Source organism: Odontesthes bonariensis, chromosome 15 (genome assembly GCF_027942865.1).
Source record: "Odontesthes bonariensis isolate fOdoBon6 chromosome 15, fOdoBon6.hap1, whole genome shotgun sequence".
In the NCBI taxonomy this organism is placed as follows: Eukaryota; Metazoa; Chordata; class Actinopteri; order Atheriniformes; family Atherinopsidae; genus Odontesthes; species Odontesthes bonariensis.
This window is the reverse complement of record NC_134520.1, coordinates 27,255,434-27,274,717: the sequence shown is the minus strand read 5'-3', so window position 1 is coordinate 27,274,717 and position 19,284 is coordinate 27,255,434. Positions and strand designations below refer to the sequence as shown.

The 19,284-nt window shown below is 39.8% G+C and overlaps 1 protein-coding gene across 1 annotated transcript; it reads right to left on the bottom strand.

Moving 5' to 3' along the window:
* Positions 1 to 1,751: 1,751 nt before the first annotated feature.
* On the bottom strand, positions 1,752 to 17,732 carry LOC142400690 (leptin receptor-like). The gene is made up of 18 exons (XM_075485793.1): positions 17,559 to 17,732; positions 17,111 to 17,438; positions 16,013 to 16,814; positions 14,723 to 14,871; positions 13,462 to 13,603; positions 11,239 to 11,399; positions 11,006 to 11,111; positions 10,550 to 10,649; positions 9,359 to 9,573; positions 8,884 to 9,032; positions 8,120 to 8,273; positions 7,836 to 7,918; positions 7,123 to 7,336; positions 5,840 to 6,043; positions 5,646 to 5,729; positions 5,448 to 5,541; positions 5,005 to 5,080; positions 1,752 to 4,195 (listed from the first exon to the last, which is right to left on the bottom strand). Coding segments are annotated over exons 1-18 (3,888 nt in total). The 5' UTR covers positions 17,561 to 17,732; the 3' UTR covers positions 1,752 to 3,370.
* Between the last annotated feature and the right edge of the window lie 1,552 nt (positions 17,733 to 19,284).

The window sequence follows — 19,284 nt, the reverse complement described above, 5'->3', positions numbered from 1 at the left end:
GCAGAGGTTGCCATTTCCTTACGCTGACCCGGATGGAAAGCAAAGGCAAACTGCACGGAAACAAGACGGTTAATGCAACCACTGTTTTTAATATACTATTTTTAGGTTAATTTCCCAAGAACCTAGAACGTGAACACCAGGCTCGCTAGTCTGTCGTACTTGTGAAACCACCTCCTTTCTAACCTTGTGTTTATGTTTATCTTCTCTTTATTTCTGTTTTTGTTACATTTATTTTGCTCAGTGCTGTGGCTGGGTAGCTTGGGAAAGTAGGTTTAGTAGTTGCACCCCTCAGGTGTGCTGTGTACTTGCTTGCTGTGTGAATAGCCCGAGTTGGCTCTTGTTGTGTCGTGTACGGCCCTTGAGTTGGCTACTACTAGTGTGTAGTGTACGGCCTTTGATGTGCCCCCTATTGGTGTGCAGTAAAATAGTATTTATTAGTGGGGTTAGGTGTACTACTGGGCATATTCCTCTGGGGGTCACAGCCACAGCCTGTGTTTCAACCATTAATACTTTTGGAAGCATGTGGTTTATTTTATTCATTTGATTAATTGTTAATAAAATACAGTAACTCTCCATTTCTCTCCTTTTTGAAACAGCGATTTAATGAAACAAATTATATTTTATTTTGCACATCAGTCTCCTCCCTTTTGTTAATTCTATCATTGAATATCCCTACCTGTGTAGTAGCCTTGGTGGGGTTACACAAAGTTACAGTTTCTTTGCCAAATACATAAGAAAATGATAACGCGATTGACAGTATGGGATGAGGCTATGGACGTGAGTTTCAGTAAGATGTAAATTGCACGGACCATAACATTAGCCCGATAGCAATAATAACTTGGTAGTACCCGAGGCAAAGTTACGTGTTTTCACAAGCATAGGATGAGGTTTTAGTCAGATGTCAATCGCGGGAATAAAGGACCATAATATTAGCGCCATAGCAGTAATAACTTAGTAACTGAGGCAAAGTTATGTGTTACCGAAATGTGGCTGTCTACATCGACATGAATTAAATGCACAAGTCGTTTTCACAGTAGGTGTTATATTGGATCCGAGTTACTGATGTTATGACAGTAGACTCTGCTAATTTTCTAACTAGCTACAGGTTAGCATAAGGCTTGAATAACTTCAAACTTAATTCATTTCAGTGAATGTGAGCGCGTCTCCGTGTCCGTTTGTCTCCGTGTAGCCCTGTGATGGACTGGCGATCTGTTCCCTGCCTATGGACAGCCGGGATAGGCTCCAGCCCCCCCCACAGTACAAGTTGTTGCCTGATACCTTTAGATCGCATTTACTTGTTGCAGCCATAAGGTGACAGAATATCACTACAAGTGAGAACAACAATATTCAGTGTTTTTTTGTGCTTGCTTTTTCTCTTATATTCGCTTCCTTTTTTTCTATGATTTTTTAATAATGATCATCCTCACTAAATAAAATACAAATTATTATCATTAAGCAGTAATACTATATAAGTGTTCAAAGGTTGAAAAAAAACAAAAAAAATCACAACTAAACAGAATTGGGTCACTGTCCAAAAAGTTATTTGTGGAGCTTGGTCTTAATGCATTTTAAACTTGTGATAAAAAAAAAAAAAAACTAAAAACTTTTTGGTTAAATGTCACATAACCAGTAACAATCCAAGAATATTAATAAACAAACAACACATGCTCACAATAAATACTTTATTATCACAATGGAAAAAAATAGACACAAGATATCTTTATAGAACAATTTCTTTTAATCATGTGATGTATATTTACAATAGTTTTCATCATTAAAATAAACAAGCTCTTGTCTTTTATCTACAGGAAACAGCATCTCTCATTTACAAGGACCAGACAAAAATAGATATCCCATTTTACACATACACAACTGTCATGATTATGCTTGGCTGTGGGGTTTGTTTGGTTTCTGGGTCTTAGGTGGGGTTGAGCAGGTTTTCCAGGAAGCCTAGGGAGGAGTCTGGTTCAGCTCCTGCACCTGCTTTCCATCTACGCTCATCAACATGCCTTCATAAGGATCTGCAGGAGCAACCACTCTTGGCTGGATTGTTCTAACTGCGACAGTGGCTGACTTCTGCCCCTTTTTTCCACAAGTAAAAACCTCAATGTACATAAGTCGTTCTCTTGTGCTCCTAGTGTCTGCTGCTCTGTTCAGTGCATTCTGGATTTCCATGCTAAAGGATTTAGCTCTCCATTGGGGATTCCGAGACACTTACCTGCTCGCCCCACCGTTGACTCAGTACCTTCTTCACCACAGCCAGCACCCTCCCCTCTGTTCTGGAAAGCCTCTTTAATCCAGGAAGGAAAAACACAAATTGCACAAATGACCCTGTCTCCGGCTCACGCTAACGATCTCCCTCTCCTCTCAGAGTTACCTGTTCACCTGGATCCACTCATGGGCTCATCGCTGCACCAACCTTTTAATAAACCTCGCCTTTACTCAAATCTCCCTGAACCCAATCTGCTCATAAGTCCGATTTGTGAGTCAACCCGGCTTTCATGGTGACAACAACAAAGTTACAAATACATTACAGCACAAAATACAAAAAGGTTTCCTTGAGTAAGTGGGTGCATGAGTCCACGCAGACATTCACGCACAAGCTGCCCATGAATGCAGTGAATTAAGTGTCTTTAAATGAAAGGCATTAAAGAGACATCCAAGTTTGATCTCCATCTCAGAGTCAAACATGCTTTGAAGAAGTCCAAATTATTGGCTTTATCCATCACTTTCTGTGCATAACTCTATTCTCTTTGAAGCGCTTTCATCTTTTACTTAAATGCAACAGAAATAATTCAGTTGGAGGACAAAAAAAGACTTTTCAAGCCTCGTAGTTGGAGCAAATGATCTATAGTGGAGACGGAGTTCTTTCAATCCAAACATCTACATGTAAGGGGACCAATTATTAAATTGGCCGATTATTTTAACCGCAGGATATCTGATACTACCACATGTCAACCTTCTCTGTGTCAGGGTGCCAGGTAGCTCAGCTATATATAAGCTGGAGGCTGTAGGTTGTCAAAGTTTGAACTGAGACTGAGGCAGTTTGCTGAATGTCATCCGCTGTTCTTTTTCTGCCCAAATTCCTGATAAACTTTCAAGTAAAGGCTACCAGTGCCCTTTTGATTGTTCTTGAATACCAAGATGCTCCTTGTACCACCTCTTTGCTGATTTGCATGAGTTATGATTTTTCTCAGAAAATGTAACTGTAACAGTAATTATACAGAACAGCAGTTTGGCACAGTGGAATCAGGGATTTAAAGACCAGTAAAGAAAGAAGATCCACTTTGTTAAATACGTAAACATGATGTAGTTCACAATGTAGAGTGTTCAATGATGCAGGTTTATGTCAGAGATGGGGTTTGCTGTTTTACGTTTGAGCTGTGAGTATCCCTGTGGGTGGAGCAGTTCTGTACTGAGGCAGGTACAGCGGGGATAAGCCACAAGTTGAATCCAACAGCAGCTCGCTGGACAGCTCACTTAAGCCCTCTGGGCTGACAAGAAGATGTGACTCCACAGAACAGTCCTCTCTGTTCAAAACAGCATTTTTAAGAAGCTCACTTTTTGCACAATGATCACTCTGCTCCTCTTCCTCTCCCTCCTCATTTTCTGCTGGATATTCCATTGCTGGGTAATACAAATCTTTCTCTTGCTTCACATCTCCTTTAACTTCTTCCTCTGATGTTTCAGAAATGTCCTCCGCAGAGTTGTAGGAGCAGGAGCGCCTTGACTTGTCTATCTCCACACTATAACAACTGTCTGGCCCCCTCACTCCATTGGAGAAAGGTACAGAAATGTCCAAGTTGTTGGCAGACAAATTTCCTTCATCATTGGAGTAACCACCACTATCATCCTTGTAATGGAGATGAATGGGCTGTTGGTCCTGCTTTGGATCAGAGAGAAGCACTTTGGAATATGTGACTGAAGACTGGGTAGAAGTGTCAGTGCCACTTTGATGCAGGTCCACTATGGGATCAACTGGTTGTATTTCATTTATATTCGGGGTTGAGGTAATTAATGCATCCAGATTAATGGCTATGGAGGGAGTTTTACTGAGGAGTCTTCCACTTTCCATCAGGTCCTCCGTCTGAGTTTTATCAACGATGATGATTTTGGAAATCTTCTCAGAGGGCAGCAGCAGTGGCAAAGCTTGCAGACCTTTCAAAGGTTGGAAAGAGTGCTCAAAGGTGTCCACCTGGAAAGACAACAACTGCATTTCAGTAACGACAGTACATCAGAATTACTGACACTTATATTTGGCATTTATGGCTGGAGTTCTGGAACAAGCTGAACCAGCATGCCACAGACTGTCCCTGATGTTACAAAGATTTTGGTAAAGCCTAGTATATTACTGTCTCTAACTTTTATTTAATATTAACAAGAGAAATTAATCGCATGTTTTCTGTAACTATGTGGAAATAACTACCTCATACAGTGCTGTTGTGATGTAAATGTGCTTCAATAAACTTGATTATGCTGTGTCTTCAAAGTAGGTGATAAAAAAAAAACCATTGAAAAACAACATGTAATAAAATGCTTAACCTACTGTATCTACAACAGTGCTCCATGATAAAAACAAGTCTGTTATAAAACAGAACATTGGTCAAAGGCATGTGTTGGTGCATAGAAGAAAACAGCTTAAAAATTTGAGAAGTGTGTTTATTGTTTCATGTTTCCTGGTAAAATGTTATGAGGTTGGTCGGCTTAGCTTGGGGTAAAGACTGAACAATCTAATTAAATCAATTTATTTAAATCCAATAATACTTTTTTTTTTTTAAATCTGGGGGTTTTTGTAGGATAAAGCTTTTGGAAAAAGACAAAATATGTCAAGAGCTGCGGCAACAAGCTGCCGTTAATGTGGCACCATAATGAATTAGTGACCTTTTAGAGTAGCTGAAGGCAGATTAATTGACCAGGATCAGATTCAGTCTGGCTATCTACACATTCTATAGATTTCCATCTCATCCAATAGCAAGCATTGAGTTTCATATTAAGATGTTTTACCTTTTTGAAGTTAAGACCTTCAGCCCATGAGCATTTCTTTGGATTGGGAACATTCTTCAACACTAACTTTTTCATTCTGGAAATTAAACATAGCACACATTCAGGATGAACACACAATCGAAGCACTCTTCTCTCCTTCCTTTCTGTTGCATGATTCCTCCCCCTCCTATCGACTAGTATCAATTCTAATTACACCCTCATGAGCTGTTAAATGTCACAGTTCTAATTTTTCATGATCAGTGTCACTGTGTCCCGAATTATACTGCAACCTAGTGATTAACCCCATTTATCATTTCTTACAGGTGTTTGCATGCGAGGCTAATTGTTTTCAAATTGGATCCCTTCAATTTACACCAGAAACAAAGGTATACATGGATCAAAACCTGCAAAAATCTGCATGTTAAAACACAAGCAGTCATTTTTCAGACATAATAGGCTCTTACTTTTTTTGCATGATAACCAGGCTGAAAAATAGGACCCCACAAAGTATAAAGATGAACAATGGTATAATGTAGGCTTCAGGGTCTCGTCTGGTTGCTGTAACGAGGAGAGAGTACACATTAGACATCTAATGATACAATGAAAGTGCTGGCGTTTAGTGTTGCGTGTGATATTAATGGAAATCTGAGCAGAAAGCACACCTGAAGTGGACATCGGCTCTCCTTCCCCATCAGCAAACACGGGATACAAGTAGAAGACAAAATCCTCATAGCCATAAAAATCTCCTGAAATTATCATAAAAATGTCTCAAGGTCATTTTGGCTGATACCACTTACTATAAACAGTGAAAAGGGAAAAGAAAATAATCACAAAGACAGCGCAGAAAATGTTTTACCTTGTAAATAGACAGGGCGATCAGTGTAGGGCAGTCTGACCCACTTTTGTTCACTCAGGCCAGGGTCCTCAGGGCCCTGCTGCCTTTGTGAGGACCACTGGACCACCATGAACAGAGGGATAGAGCTGCTGTCCAACAAGCTCCATGACAGAGACACACAGGTGCTGTTTATAGCCAACACATGGAACCAATGCATACAGGGTCCTGCAGTGCAGAAAAGAAACAATACTGTCGGGTAAATCTCATGGTTCCAGTTGGCGCACACATGACAAGTTAAGGGGAAACCGATCTGGTGATATTTTATTACATACAATTTATCCAGGCTTCTTCTCCATTTGCTTTCAGCCTGTCATCATCTAAAACTAAACAACTGATAAACATATAACTTTGTATATAACGTATTTTATTCATTGATACCTACAGATAAATCTGCATGTGCAGGGCTGGAAATTTCAAATCAACATCTATAGCAGCACTTTGGGATTGGACACTTCTGATTTCGGTAATTTTCTGCAAATCAAAGTGGCTGATGGAGAGACTTGTTCAATATGTAAATCAAAAACAAATTTTGGACAAAAAAAAGAAACTCCCAAGGTTTAGAACAACGGCACTCAACGCCAAAATAATACTATTTAGATAACTGCATAGCTAAATATTAAAAAAAGATTTCAGCCAACATTAATAACCCAGTTTCATCCAAATTCATGACTGATTGTGTCAAAGGCCGCACTGAGATAAAAAAAAAAAAAAGAACCAGCAAAGTCCTCTGTTGGAAGCAATAAAGAAGTAATTTGTCATTTTAGCTACTGTAATTTCAGTGCAATGTGCTCCAATTCCAGACTGAAACTCTTCATACAAACTATTTTTCTGCAAGGATAGATATCAACATGTAATCTGCTACATGACCATGATTGAGAGTGGGCTTTTTTATATCAATGGTTTAACATAGCCAATTATCAAAGATAGATTTATCTGACCAAGTACAGACAAAAAAAAATTATCTCAAACATACACTTCAGTGGCCATTTTTCCCCCATATTCTTCTGCAATGTGTTGTAAAGCAGGAAAGAGTAAACGTTTGTGGCCAATTAACAAAAACAAGTCAAGTACACGTTTGTTTCTCAAAAAGCAAATATTCATATTTGAGCATAATTCTGACGCCGCAACATAGAACCTACAGCTCCAGACCACAGTGGTGAGGGCAGATTTCCATGTATTTCATACAAAAACATGTCAACCTTCCTTTGTGATTGATCAAACCTTCTGTACGATTCCTCACTCACGTTTAGGTTGTTTCTCCAGCGTCATGTTTATGTTGTTAATGGAGCTGCCAATGCTATTGAAGGCCTCCACGGTCACAGTCTGGAAGTCCTGATCCCATTCAAAGCTGTAGGAGGACACCAGATCGGTCTTTATCTTCTTCACAGATCCATTCAAGGCCTGGCGCAGGATTATAAATCCATCCACACAGTAGGAGTCACCAGATACTCCGAAATCCTAGGAAAAAAAGCATTGCTATCTTCAAAGCTCACCAACTTTAGACGGCTGGGCAATGCCATTTTAAGCTGAATATAAACAAAAATTTAAAGCACAACATGGAGGGATAAGATATATCAAGTTCGGCTACACAGATACTAGTTAATCAGTTCATTTTCTATTCAAATTTAAGAAAAGTCAACCTGAGTCCTGGTTTGGTGTAAAGAATGACCAGCAACAAGTAAACAGCTGCAATGTGACATAACAGGGAAACTGAATGAAGAAAAGTAAAGCTGTTTGTAATCATAACTGGCAAGCTTACAAATCAGATTGCAACTACTCTGCGGTTGCCATTCAAATGAAATGAATATTGATTGCTGTTAACTTAATCTGGATCAAATGACAAAGATCTTTTGCAATTACCAATAATTTCCTCCAAAATACATGTGAAAATAGAGACCAGGCTGAAAAATCCAAGCACCGTCTTTTATAATATGCCATAAAATGTTTCTTTGTGTACCTCAAATAGCAGAATGACATTAGACTTTCTTCTGTCTGGGTCATCTTGACGGATTCTCCAGAAATCAGGACCACGTTCAGGAGCTGAGGAGACCAATCATTGAACGTTAAATAGATTTTTGCCCTCCGTTTATACCCTTAAGATAAGATTATGGTATTTATGTGTACCTTTTTCCGCTAGAGCAGATATGTAAAGTTGTGATGTGACTTTTTACATTCAAATGAAACTGCATCTGTCAAAGTGAATGCTTTTTGAAGTTTAGATTGGGAATGAAATGTCCTTACCTTTGCTGTTAAGAGGTGTGGACTTTACAAATTTACTCCAATCACTCCAGTAGCCTTTCCCACTGATGTGCTTGCAGCGTACTTGAACCATGTACTCCTGGCATATGTCTGGTATCACAACTTCTCCCCAAGGATCCCGCACTGAACTCTGGACCTGCAGATACAACGTTTTTAGAGATCATTTTAAAAATGACAAATATCACAAATAGAAGTAAGATTGGCATGGGGACAATACATCTTTAGCACTTTTGAATAGATGACTGGTATGATTTGGATCAAAGCCAAAATGTTTTGCGATATTCCATTGCCCACTATGCACATTTTATGAAATTTTGCTGGTTAGTTTGTGTAAGCTTGCAGACAAGCAACAGCATTCTTATGCCTCTACTTCGGCAGGGAGACAAAAAAAAAAGTATAATCTGAAGTCTATTGTAATTAAAGCTATATGAAGCTCAGTCATTATGTTTGTTCCTTTTGTTCAGCTTCAACAGGAACATTGAAAATGGAATTGAGCAATTCTTGATCCCTATAGTGTAATTACATATCTAAAAAAAAAAGAAAAACATTTTGGAAAGATCAGTTTGAGTCGTGTTCAAATGAGCAACAATAAATGAGCGTTCCGTTTTGCAATTACAAAATATTTCATTTCAAATCTATGCTGGGTGGAGAATAATTAATTCTGGAGAGCGGCAAGCAGTCCATACTGCCACATGGCCAAAATTTCAGTAAAAGCCTTTGATGGTTAATCATTGTGACAAACTCACCTTCCACTCATCTCTCTCATTGGATGACAAGCAGTACCGAAACTCACACTGGACGCCCTGGACCGGCAGAGGTGGATGCTTCCAAGTTACCTTCATGACTCCACTGCTCTTGCTCAGCGCCCTAACGTTCGTAGGTGTGTGAGGTTTCACTGTATTGGGGTGCAAGGAAAAGCATAGGGTTTCAGGTTTGAGTATCTACAATATGTAGGACAGTATCACAGTTGCTGTAGAACATCCAATGAACATGTTTGGAGCTAATATAAAAGAAAATATTTCTCAATTCAGTCATAAAGTCAAATGACTTGTCTCTTTTACTGCAAATACTTAACGTGGAAAATTGATCTTAACTAACAGAAGGAGATCGATATTTCTCAAATAGCCAAAATTTTTAAATGCACCCAAGGGACCCAGTGCATATGAACTAATAATGACTTCTGCAATACTTCTAAAGATGTGCTCCCCACATCACGCTCACCATGATCTAAAGGTGACAGGAAGAGAGGTTTGGATGTGATGAGACCCAATGCAGATGGCATCTCCAACCACAGTTTGTAGCAGGCTAGATTCAGAGGCTGGATGGTGCAGGTTTTCTGAGTGGATCTGACCTCCATGCAAGGAGGTCCCATCACCCCAACATTCTCACCAGCTCTCTCCCTTTCCTTCATTTCCTTGCATGGCATGACAGCCCACCTGCCAAGAATAAATTACAAAAAATAAGACAAGTCATGTTATTCTTGGTCTTATGTCTTCTCCCCACCAGTGGGATTAAAACCGCTGTAGATGAGACATAGCATCAGATGCCCACAAGCAAAAATGAAAAGATAGTTCTCATTTATTTCAACTTAAGTCTCACTTTAGCACCAAAATGTTAGTGTGCTTCTTCAGGAGTGATTCTAGGATGACTGCTTAGCAACAGAAACTCCTTACTTCTTTGCTTCTTAAATTTGTAACACAATTGTTACCAGCTGGAGTGACAAAGCTGGAACTGTTATGTGTGTGCAAGTGCATCACAGTAAAATGTGGTCCTGGACAGATGAATTGTAGGAAAATAGACTAAACAGACTATCACAAAGCACCTCTTTAGTACGCTGTCCATCTGTCTTTGTTGGTGGGCAGATTTTGCCAAAACAATAGCATCAAAATGGTGAAAGCTACAGTAAGACACGATAAATTGTCTCTTTTTAGCTGCCATTAGCCTAAAAAATAACAAACCAAAAGACATATGAAGCGTATAACACATTTCCATTTACTACTAAGTGGAGACTTTCAGGCACAGTCTAAATAACAGCAACAAACCCTTTCGTTTACCGATTTAGAATAATTTATCAAGGGTTAAGGGTTAAAACATTTCCTCTTATGTCCAGACAGCAGAATGTAGGCCAAATTCATATATTCTTTCTTGTTGTTTTTCTTGAGGTCAGACACGCTGATAACGGTGACATAAAGTTAAGTGCTAAATGAAAATGTCCTGGTATCACCTCAGGAAGCACAGGATTGCACAGGATTTGTAGTATTTCCAGGATGTGTCCGGTGCTCCGTGTTCAGGCATTTCCATGTTTTCAGCACATTAAGTCCTTAATGTTTGCAAAGGGTTTCATAAACATCTCTGCATGCCTACACATAAAAAAACACTTCACTACAGAGAAAGTTGAAAATGCTGCTTTACTTGGATTGAAATTTGAGTTTAATCCTCTTTTTGTTGCTCCACTTGCAAACCATAGCATCGATGTCCCCACTGGTTGTGCACTTTATATCAATGAAAGCCCCTGAAAAACAGAGCGAAAAGTAGTTACAATTAGCAGTAATGAAACAAACTTCACCAAAGGTTGCCTCGGATGATTTTGGCTCCCATTGTTGAGTTGTGACATGTTCCCACCTTATTTCCTTTTTTTGTTTGCTTGCAGAGAGAATTGGCTTCCAGCCACTGAAAATAAACTATGCATTCCTTTCTTCTAAATGTGTTTTATGCCTTGTATTTCGTGTTGTACAGCACTTTGTTTCAGCCACGGCTGTGTTAAAAGGCTTTATAAATAAAGTTAAGTTGAGTTGAGTAAATTGTAGCTGTATTAGTCATTAACTGAATGCTATTCAGTTTTGATTTTATTTGTGCAACAAAACTCACCTTCCACATAGATCTTGCTGTAAGGATAAGGAAAGGTCAACTCCGGTGCGCATGTCAGCAGGTCGTATATTCCAGTCTCTGGAGCACGCACTGTAATCTTGCTGACCTGTTATAGGTAAAATAGTAAATAAAATATATATATTTACATGAGCTGCTTTTTAAAAAAAATAATTAAATCAAAGGAGAGTCATTGAGCTTACTGGTTATCAGAAAAACACATTATTTTTTCTTACCCATTGGTTGACTGGGTAGTACTGACTGTGATTAAGTGGCTGGTGGAGGTTGAGCGTCCACATGGCCATGCTGGCGTTGCTGCTGTGGTCGTTGAACACACAATACACTGTTACATATTCCCCTGGTAGTGCCACAGCTGTTTCAGGGATGTAGCTCACGGCTGCACACAGAAAATAAATATACAAATGTTTCTTTCTGTAAGGACCAGCATATCTCCTCCTCATTTTGGTTTCCAGCAATCAAGACATGTTTTGAAAAGAAGCTGGATAAATGTCAGAAGAAATATAAGAGATGTAAAGTAAGACCTGACTCATTATATTTCACCTAGTTTCCATTTAGATTTTCACCAAAAAAAAAAAACTAGAAACCTCAATGGAATAAAAAAAAGTGTTTTCTTTGTCAGATGGTGTGGAATATCATGCAGTCAACTATCATCTGAAGAGAGCTCACTGTTCTGCTAATACTGGCAGAACAGAAACATGTGCGAGTACTTCTGTGTAAAGGGTGCGGTGTGTTATTCTTGTTTTGTTGTACTACACCAAAACTTTTCTGACAGCTAGAACTTCACACCCCCAAAGTCCTTAATCTATTTTTTTTTTCTGTTTTTGGAGAATTTCCAACTGGCACTTTAAAGAAGTTGTGAAACTCATTTGAGTTAAGACAACTCTCAGCTGCTGAGCATTGCAAATGTTCAGTTAAAGGTACAGAGATGTTTAGATCCAGGGGTCCAGTATCTTTCATAGATACACAGTAGGCCCAAAGCTTTAGTCTCACCAAAATGTTTCACACATGGGATAAGGTTCTTATGCTGGAATACTATATCGTCCTTTCTCCACACATAGCACTTTGCTGTAATATCTCACTTCTTACTTTTTATGAGGCCCTCAGAAATAACCTTTATTTATGCCAGGATATATTTCTATAATCGTGTTATGAAGTTCAGGTTTTGATTGATCTTTTTTCTTCAAATATAACAGGGAACCCACTCCCATCTGGTTGTTATCCTATTGTTTTAACATACATTACAATAATTCCACCAATAAATTAACTATAAATCCACGAGTTTCACATCAAGTGTTTAAAGACTTTAAAGGAACTAGAAATTAAAACTCAGAAACAATAAAGAAATGCAAAGATTGCAAATGGAAAATTAGAGTTCCACTGCAGCCACCTAGGGCCTGAGCTACTAACGAGGTTCCACGTTTCCAGGGTATCTTCCACATATCTGGCATAACAACCCTAACTAACAAATAGATTTCTTACTCATTCAATATATAATAGCATAAAATAAAAGCTCATCAATATCACTGCCACATCGTGACAGCACAGGTAGATCTGATGAGTTACAATTGTGTAGCCTATTTTATCAAATGAATGTACTGCATGTGCACTCTTGAAGTATGCAAAGAAGTTTCTGTTTTAGGCCAACAGCGTAATCTTTCTTTGAAGAGTTGGAAAGAGATTCTCTCCAGATTCTCTGATTCTTTTGATGATATTATGTACTGTCAATGATGGATTATTAAATGTCTTTGCAATTTTACTTTGAGGAACATTACTCTGAAATTGCTCCATACTTTGTAGACAAAAGTTATTTGGATGATAGCAGCCCCTGCCTATCTTCACTTATAAGAGATTCTGCAATCATTTCTTTTTAGTACCAGCTTTATTGCTGCTGTCTCAACACTTTAAGATGTGTTGCTGCCATTAAATTCAAAATGAGCTAATATGTTTCATGTAATAGTAGAATATCTCAGTTTCATCATTTGATACGTTTTCTTTGGCTTCTTGTGAAGAAAAGATCAGATTATAAAATTTACAATCGCTGAATTATGTTTTTATTTACAGCTTACAGTGTCTCTTTAAAACAAAACAGTTAGTGTCATTTCACTCCCATATTTTAGAGCCATACAATGCTCTCTGAAACAGAGCAACTCGTGAAAGTAGCCCTCTTTTGTAGGTCAGAGTTGGATGTCAGTGGTTTTCTGATCAATTTAATGAACCAGTAGAGTTCTTCCAAGTGGAGCCTTAAACCCCTTGTTAAAGAGTGTGGATCTCCAGACATTTATAAACAATGACTCAAAAACAGGGCAGAATTACACTGAGTGACTTCATTCATAACACAGAGAACAAAAATTTGAAGCTCCCCAATGTTTATCAGGGAAAAAGCCTACATTTCTTTGAATTATCTGTCTCCATGTAAAGAAGGAAATTGCTCCTCTTACTGTTCAGTAGGATGTTGTGTGGCTTGCTCCACTCGCTCCACATAGGAGGCTCGGCCAGGCCAGAGCAGCGAACTTGGATGGTGTAGTTTAGGTTGGGCTTCAGATCCAGAGACAGCTTGGGCTTTCCAAAAGTAGACACCACCTGGAGTAAGAGAAGTTCAGTTCAGTTGACTTTATTAGTCCCCGTAGGTAGATCTGTTCTGCAGAAAATAGGAGAAGGCATCTCCCGCACCTTATTAACAGACATTAATTTGACAGAGGACAGGTCAAGACAATACAAAGACAGACATGGCAAGTACTCACAATGCTCACTGAACAGGATAAAAGTAGATATTGCCCACAAGGCAAGGAACAATAAATAAAGGTTGAAACCAGGCTCAGGGTTTCTATAAAAAGAATTCATTAATAAATAAATTGTAAAATAGATCTCCGCAGTAAAGTGCGTACAGCGACTCCAAGCCCAGCTGTGTTTCCCCAATCAACCGACCTGACCATTTAATAATCTGATTGAGTGAACGCCTTTCTTTTAGGGACAAGTTTCCGAACCATGATGCAAGTGAAAAGGTTCAAATAGATTCGATAAAAGCATGATAAAACAGTGTCATCATGGTCCTATCAATGTGGAAATGGGACAACTTCCTCAGGCTGCGGCTACACGAAAACGTTTTTCACTGTAAACGATACTTTTTCTTATCGTTTCGCTGTCGCGGCCACACGGAGCCGGCGTTCCCACTACCCCAAAACGATAGTTTTTGAGAACGGGTTCCATAATGGGAAAGTTTGAAAACGGCCTCGTTTCGTTTCCATTGTTACAGCTAAAACATTTTTGCGTCAGTCAAACGTTGACTTCGTGAGCCAATTTTAACACTTCTCTATTGTCTCACAGCGTGGCGTGACACAGTGGCGTGTGTACTGCATCGTTTCATCGTTTTCATCCGTTTTCGTCTGGACCTGAGTCTTTACAGCAGCGCGTTGCCGTGTGGTCGCAAGAATTTTCGTACCCGTTTTCAAAAAAAACCTTGTTTCGTTTTCGTGTAGCCGCAGCCTCAGACAGAACAGCCGCTGGTGTCCCTTCCTGCTCACAGCTTTGCAGTTCTCTTTAAAGTTTAGGCTCGAGTCAATGATTGTCCCCAGATTTTTATAGGACTGCAGTTGTTCAATGACTTGTCCCTTGGTCCTTACAGGTTCAAGGGAAAAGGGAAATTACCACAAACAGACACACATATACAACTCCCTTGGTTTGCAACAGGTGAGTATCTACCTGCCAGGTTGAATGAGTAGTATTGGAGGAGTATCGGACCTCGTATCTCAGTGGGCCAGACAGAAAGTCTGATGGTTTGTCCCAGGAGACAATGAGTTCTCCCTCATGGGTTTGATGGTTTGAAAGGTTGACTGGAGGACTTGGTTTCACTATAAAACAAAAGAAAATCACAGTGTCTTAAACTCAAAACCTTCAAATCAAAGTGCTATACATCTGACAGAGTACTCAAAATTGTCATCATCTAATTTGTATGGCTACAATACAATGATCATACAATGAAATGAATATCATATTTTTCACAAAAGTATAACAAGGTAGTGATACAAAAGCTCTGAATAATTCCTGCTCGGTCTTATTCAAAGACTAAAGGGGAATTATAGACATTAAGTAACTCTAGTTTTTCACAATTTATCTCAGTTACAAATATGATACGCACGAGTATAGCCAACAGTGTTTTCTACTCCACAGAATCACACAGATTTTTGGATTTTGACTCGACAGCACTCTCATTCAATTTTCATGTTCAGCACCTCGTCTAAAAATGACCAGCACTGAACATTTCTGATTGGGTGAGTATTCCCAACATTTCATTTTGCTCCTTTGTTTCAGTCAGATCAGGTGTTACAGCGACACTGGTTTGTAAAATATGTTAATCTTAATCTATACAGCAAAAATAGTTGTTACTGTTTGTAAATGCAACATTCAAACTCAACACTTTACGACACCTTCAGTCAGCTGAGACGACAGAGTGCACCTCTTAGCTGGAGTGGTTGAGCGGGCTCAGGAATGAATAGGGAAAGATAGGTCTGACTGTGACATGAAAGCAATTTAGTTCAATTCAATGCAGTTTAATTTCATTAGTGCCAAATCACAGCAAATGTTATCTCAAGGCATTTCAAAGATACAGTTCAATTCGAGCCTATTATATCCAATTCATTGGCATACAATCATAATGCAATGAAATCAAATTAATTAAAATTCAAACTTTAATACAGAAAAAAACTTGGGAAATTTATGGTTAATTGATGGCTATATGTGAGAAGCCTTTTTTATTTTTTTTTACAGACAAAAAAAATAAGAGCGTTGTTTCAAACACAAAACCATCTCAATTAAAAGGATAAAAGATGTAGTGGTAACACGGCGTTAAACCTCCACAGACCCAAACGAGGAGAACAGCAGTGAGGAGAATGTTAAATCTAGGCAACATGCCATTAATATCCAAATTGCTTGTTGATCCAGTTTTGATATCAAATCCAGCTAAGAGGTGTAATCATGTAGAGAGTGACTTACCAGGAATAAACCTGTTCAAATGGCAGTGAAATGACTCCAGCGATGTTGATCCTCTGGCACAGCGGTAGCTGGTGAGCTTGATGCCACTCTTGTTCCTGCTGCCTACTTCAGTGTACAACAGAATCCCTGGAACATCCTGGATGCATTTTATGTGCCGTTTTTGCACACGCCAGATGTGATCCATCCTCACTTCATCCAGCAGAGGAACACCCATCAGGTCTCTCCCTTTTGGACCCCTTAGCTCCTCCAGCAGCCGTTCTAGTTGCACAAGAGTTGATTCCTCTCCCCGAGTCCTCCTACGGCAGAAAGTACTCAACTCTTTTTTTGTTATATGGCTGTCCACCATGGATCTGGTTATACCAGGTCTCTGTTCTTGCTGGAGCTGCTTTGTTTTTGATCTCCGGAGGAGGTCGAGGTCCCCTGCATCCCACTCAAAGATGCACGAGGACAGGGCCCTCATGAAAGCAGGATACAGGGGATGAGCATCTGTCGTACATCCCACAGCCAGCCGCCGCATGAAATGCCAAATGTCAAGTCGTATGTGGAGATCTGGCCACTCCCCTAACCTGGCCTGCAGCTTGCTCAGCCCCTCAGTTATACAGCAGCCACAGTCCACATAAAGCACCTTGGGAGGTGCAACCGCAGCCTGGCGGTACCGCTCCATCAGGCCAGCAGCCATCCTGTCCAGTCCTGGACCCTCCTGCACAGTCAGGACACTATTTAAGATTTGGCCCAGCTCGTTGCCCACAGAAGACACCCACAGGGCCGTTCCCTTGCTGTGTCCTGCCAGCTTCTTTGTGATCTACAATTAAAAATGTGATGTTAAATCTCACAGTTTGTCTTGTCATTAGAAACCACTGTATGCCATAGATTTCATTGCATTTTTTATGCACTTTATACAATAAACATTTCACAAATAATTAGAATGAAACAAGTTTAGTTGTTTGTGAAATTAGAAAAAATGAGTGTGATCTACCAAACCTTTTTAAATGAGTGTATTTAATACTCTCACATTACAAAGTAGTTTTTCTAGGAGCATATGATAATAATAATGATGATGATAATTATAATTGTTATTATCATTACATTATTACTCACCTTTTTGGTGGAGTCCAACTTTAAGATGGTGCCCAAGGTGGATGTGAGGCTGGCCTTGATGTGGTCTATGCGTGACAGGATGTCTCTGCCATACACAGACAGCAACCAGCGAGCAGTGGGGACGTCAGCGGGCTCTGGGGGCTCCTGGCACACAACTGGGAACAGGCTGGGCCGATTAACAAAGTTAGAGCACTCTTCAAAATAGTGCCCCAACCTATCCAGCCATTCCTCCCCGTGGTTTTCTTTCAGCTGTTTTAACAGCCGTGCAGAGCTGTTGCCCTGAGTCCGATCCCGCATCAGGCGAATGACACGTGTGTCACAGGCATACCTGGAATTCACATTAATAAAGTATACGTCCCCATTATGCCATACCACATTCAGAACCAACACATATTTACAGTTTACCACCTAACACTGTGGGACAGGCCAAATTAAAAAGAAACCTAACATTTACAGATGATACAAATCCACCAGGACAGCGGCAGCTTCTCCCTGCTCCACCCAAAAGGCCTCAGGTTCATGTTGTCCCCACTACTTTACAGACACAGAGTTTTTGGACGTTCTCTGCCACTCCTCCACATGCTCCTGCTCTGGCTCCTGCTCTGGCTCCTGTTTTGGTCCCTTCTCTGGCTCCTGCTCTGGCTCCTGCTCTGGCTCCTGTTTTGGTCCCTGCTCTGGCTCCTGCTCTGGCTCCTGCTCTGGCTCCTGTTTTGGTCCCTGCTCTGGCTCCTGCTCTGGCTCCTGCTCTGGCTCCTGCTCTGGCTCCTGTTTTGGTCCCTCCTCTGGCTGCTGCTCTGGCTCCTGTTTTGGTCCCTCCTCTGGCTCCTGCTCTGGCTCCTGCTCTGGCTCCTGCCCTGGCTCCTGCTCTGGCTCCTGCTCTGGCTCCTGTTTTGGTCCCTCCTCTGGCTCCTGCTCTGGCTCCTGTTTTGGTCCCTCCTTTGGCCCCTGCTCCGGCTCCCATAGCAGGCTCCACTCATCCTAATAGAGCACCCCGGAAACTGACCCGCAAAGTTTTGCACAACACGTGCAAAAAATGCGGGCAGTTCAGAATTGCTGCAACAGGACACAGCCAATATAGAGGGCAAATTTACTGTCCCTCTAGTGAAACTCTAACTAAAGAGCAGTGGCTGAAAGAAATTAAAAAGAAGCCACAAGTGTGTACTCATTTATACTTTTTTAGCATTTACAAACTTTTTTTTATTGTATAGTTACTGCTGTTTCAGACCTCTCAATCTTTTAATTTATTTCACAGAGGGTTATTTATTTTATTTAATGGTGATACTACATGATTTTTGTTATTGTAATTGTGTACAAAGTCCAACTGTTTAAAATTTGTAAATTTGTAAAATAAATGCTAAGATTGTTCACAGTTTTTAGTTTTTTTAGGTTAAAATTGTTTAATTCACTCTTTTTGTTGTTGACAAATAAATATTTGGTTCTTTAAAAACAGATAAGGTCTATGATCTTTTACTGTGAATAAATATGAGCTGCTATTGATTCTGAAATATTAGTAATAATTTTATGCATAAACTAGGAACAATTTACCACTCACTTCACTCAGAAAGTGCTTTAGGAAATAAACATACTTTATATACATTATACATACTTTAAAACAATACTATAGTTTGAGCCGTTTCATTAAAACATAATATGCGACTGGTGGGATCGAACTCGCGACTCTGGGATCAGCCGCTTTCTTCTTCGTCTTTCTTTCTTTCTTTCTTTCCCCCTCCCTTCTTCCCCCTTCTCTCCTTTCTCCCCCCCATTAACAGACTATTGTTCCCCAGCTTATCTTGAAGCCAAAATGTTCATGACTAACTACTGAATTCTTCACAAAGTTGCAGTTTCTTTGCCAAATACATAAGAAAATGATAACGCGATTGACAGTATGGGATGAGGCTATGGACGTGAGTTTCAGTAAGATGTAAATCGCACGGACCATAACGGACCATAACATTAGCCCGATAGCAGTAACAACTTAGTAACTGAGGCAAAGTTATGTGTTACCGAAATGTGGCTGTCTACATCGACATGAATTAAATGCACAAGTCGTTTTCACAGTAGGTGTTATGCATCCGAGTTACTGTTGTTATGACAGTAGCTGCTAATTTTCTAACTAGCTACATAACTTCAAACTTAATTCATTTCTTAAGCGGTGTCAGGAGTTTTTGAGA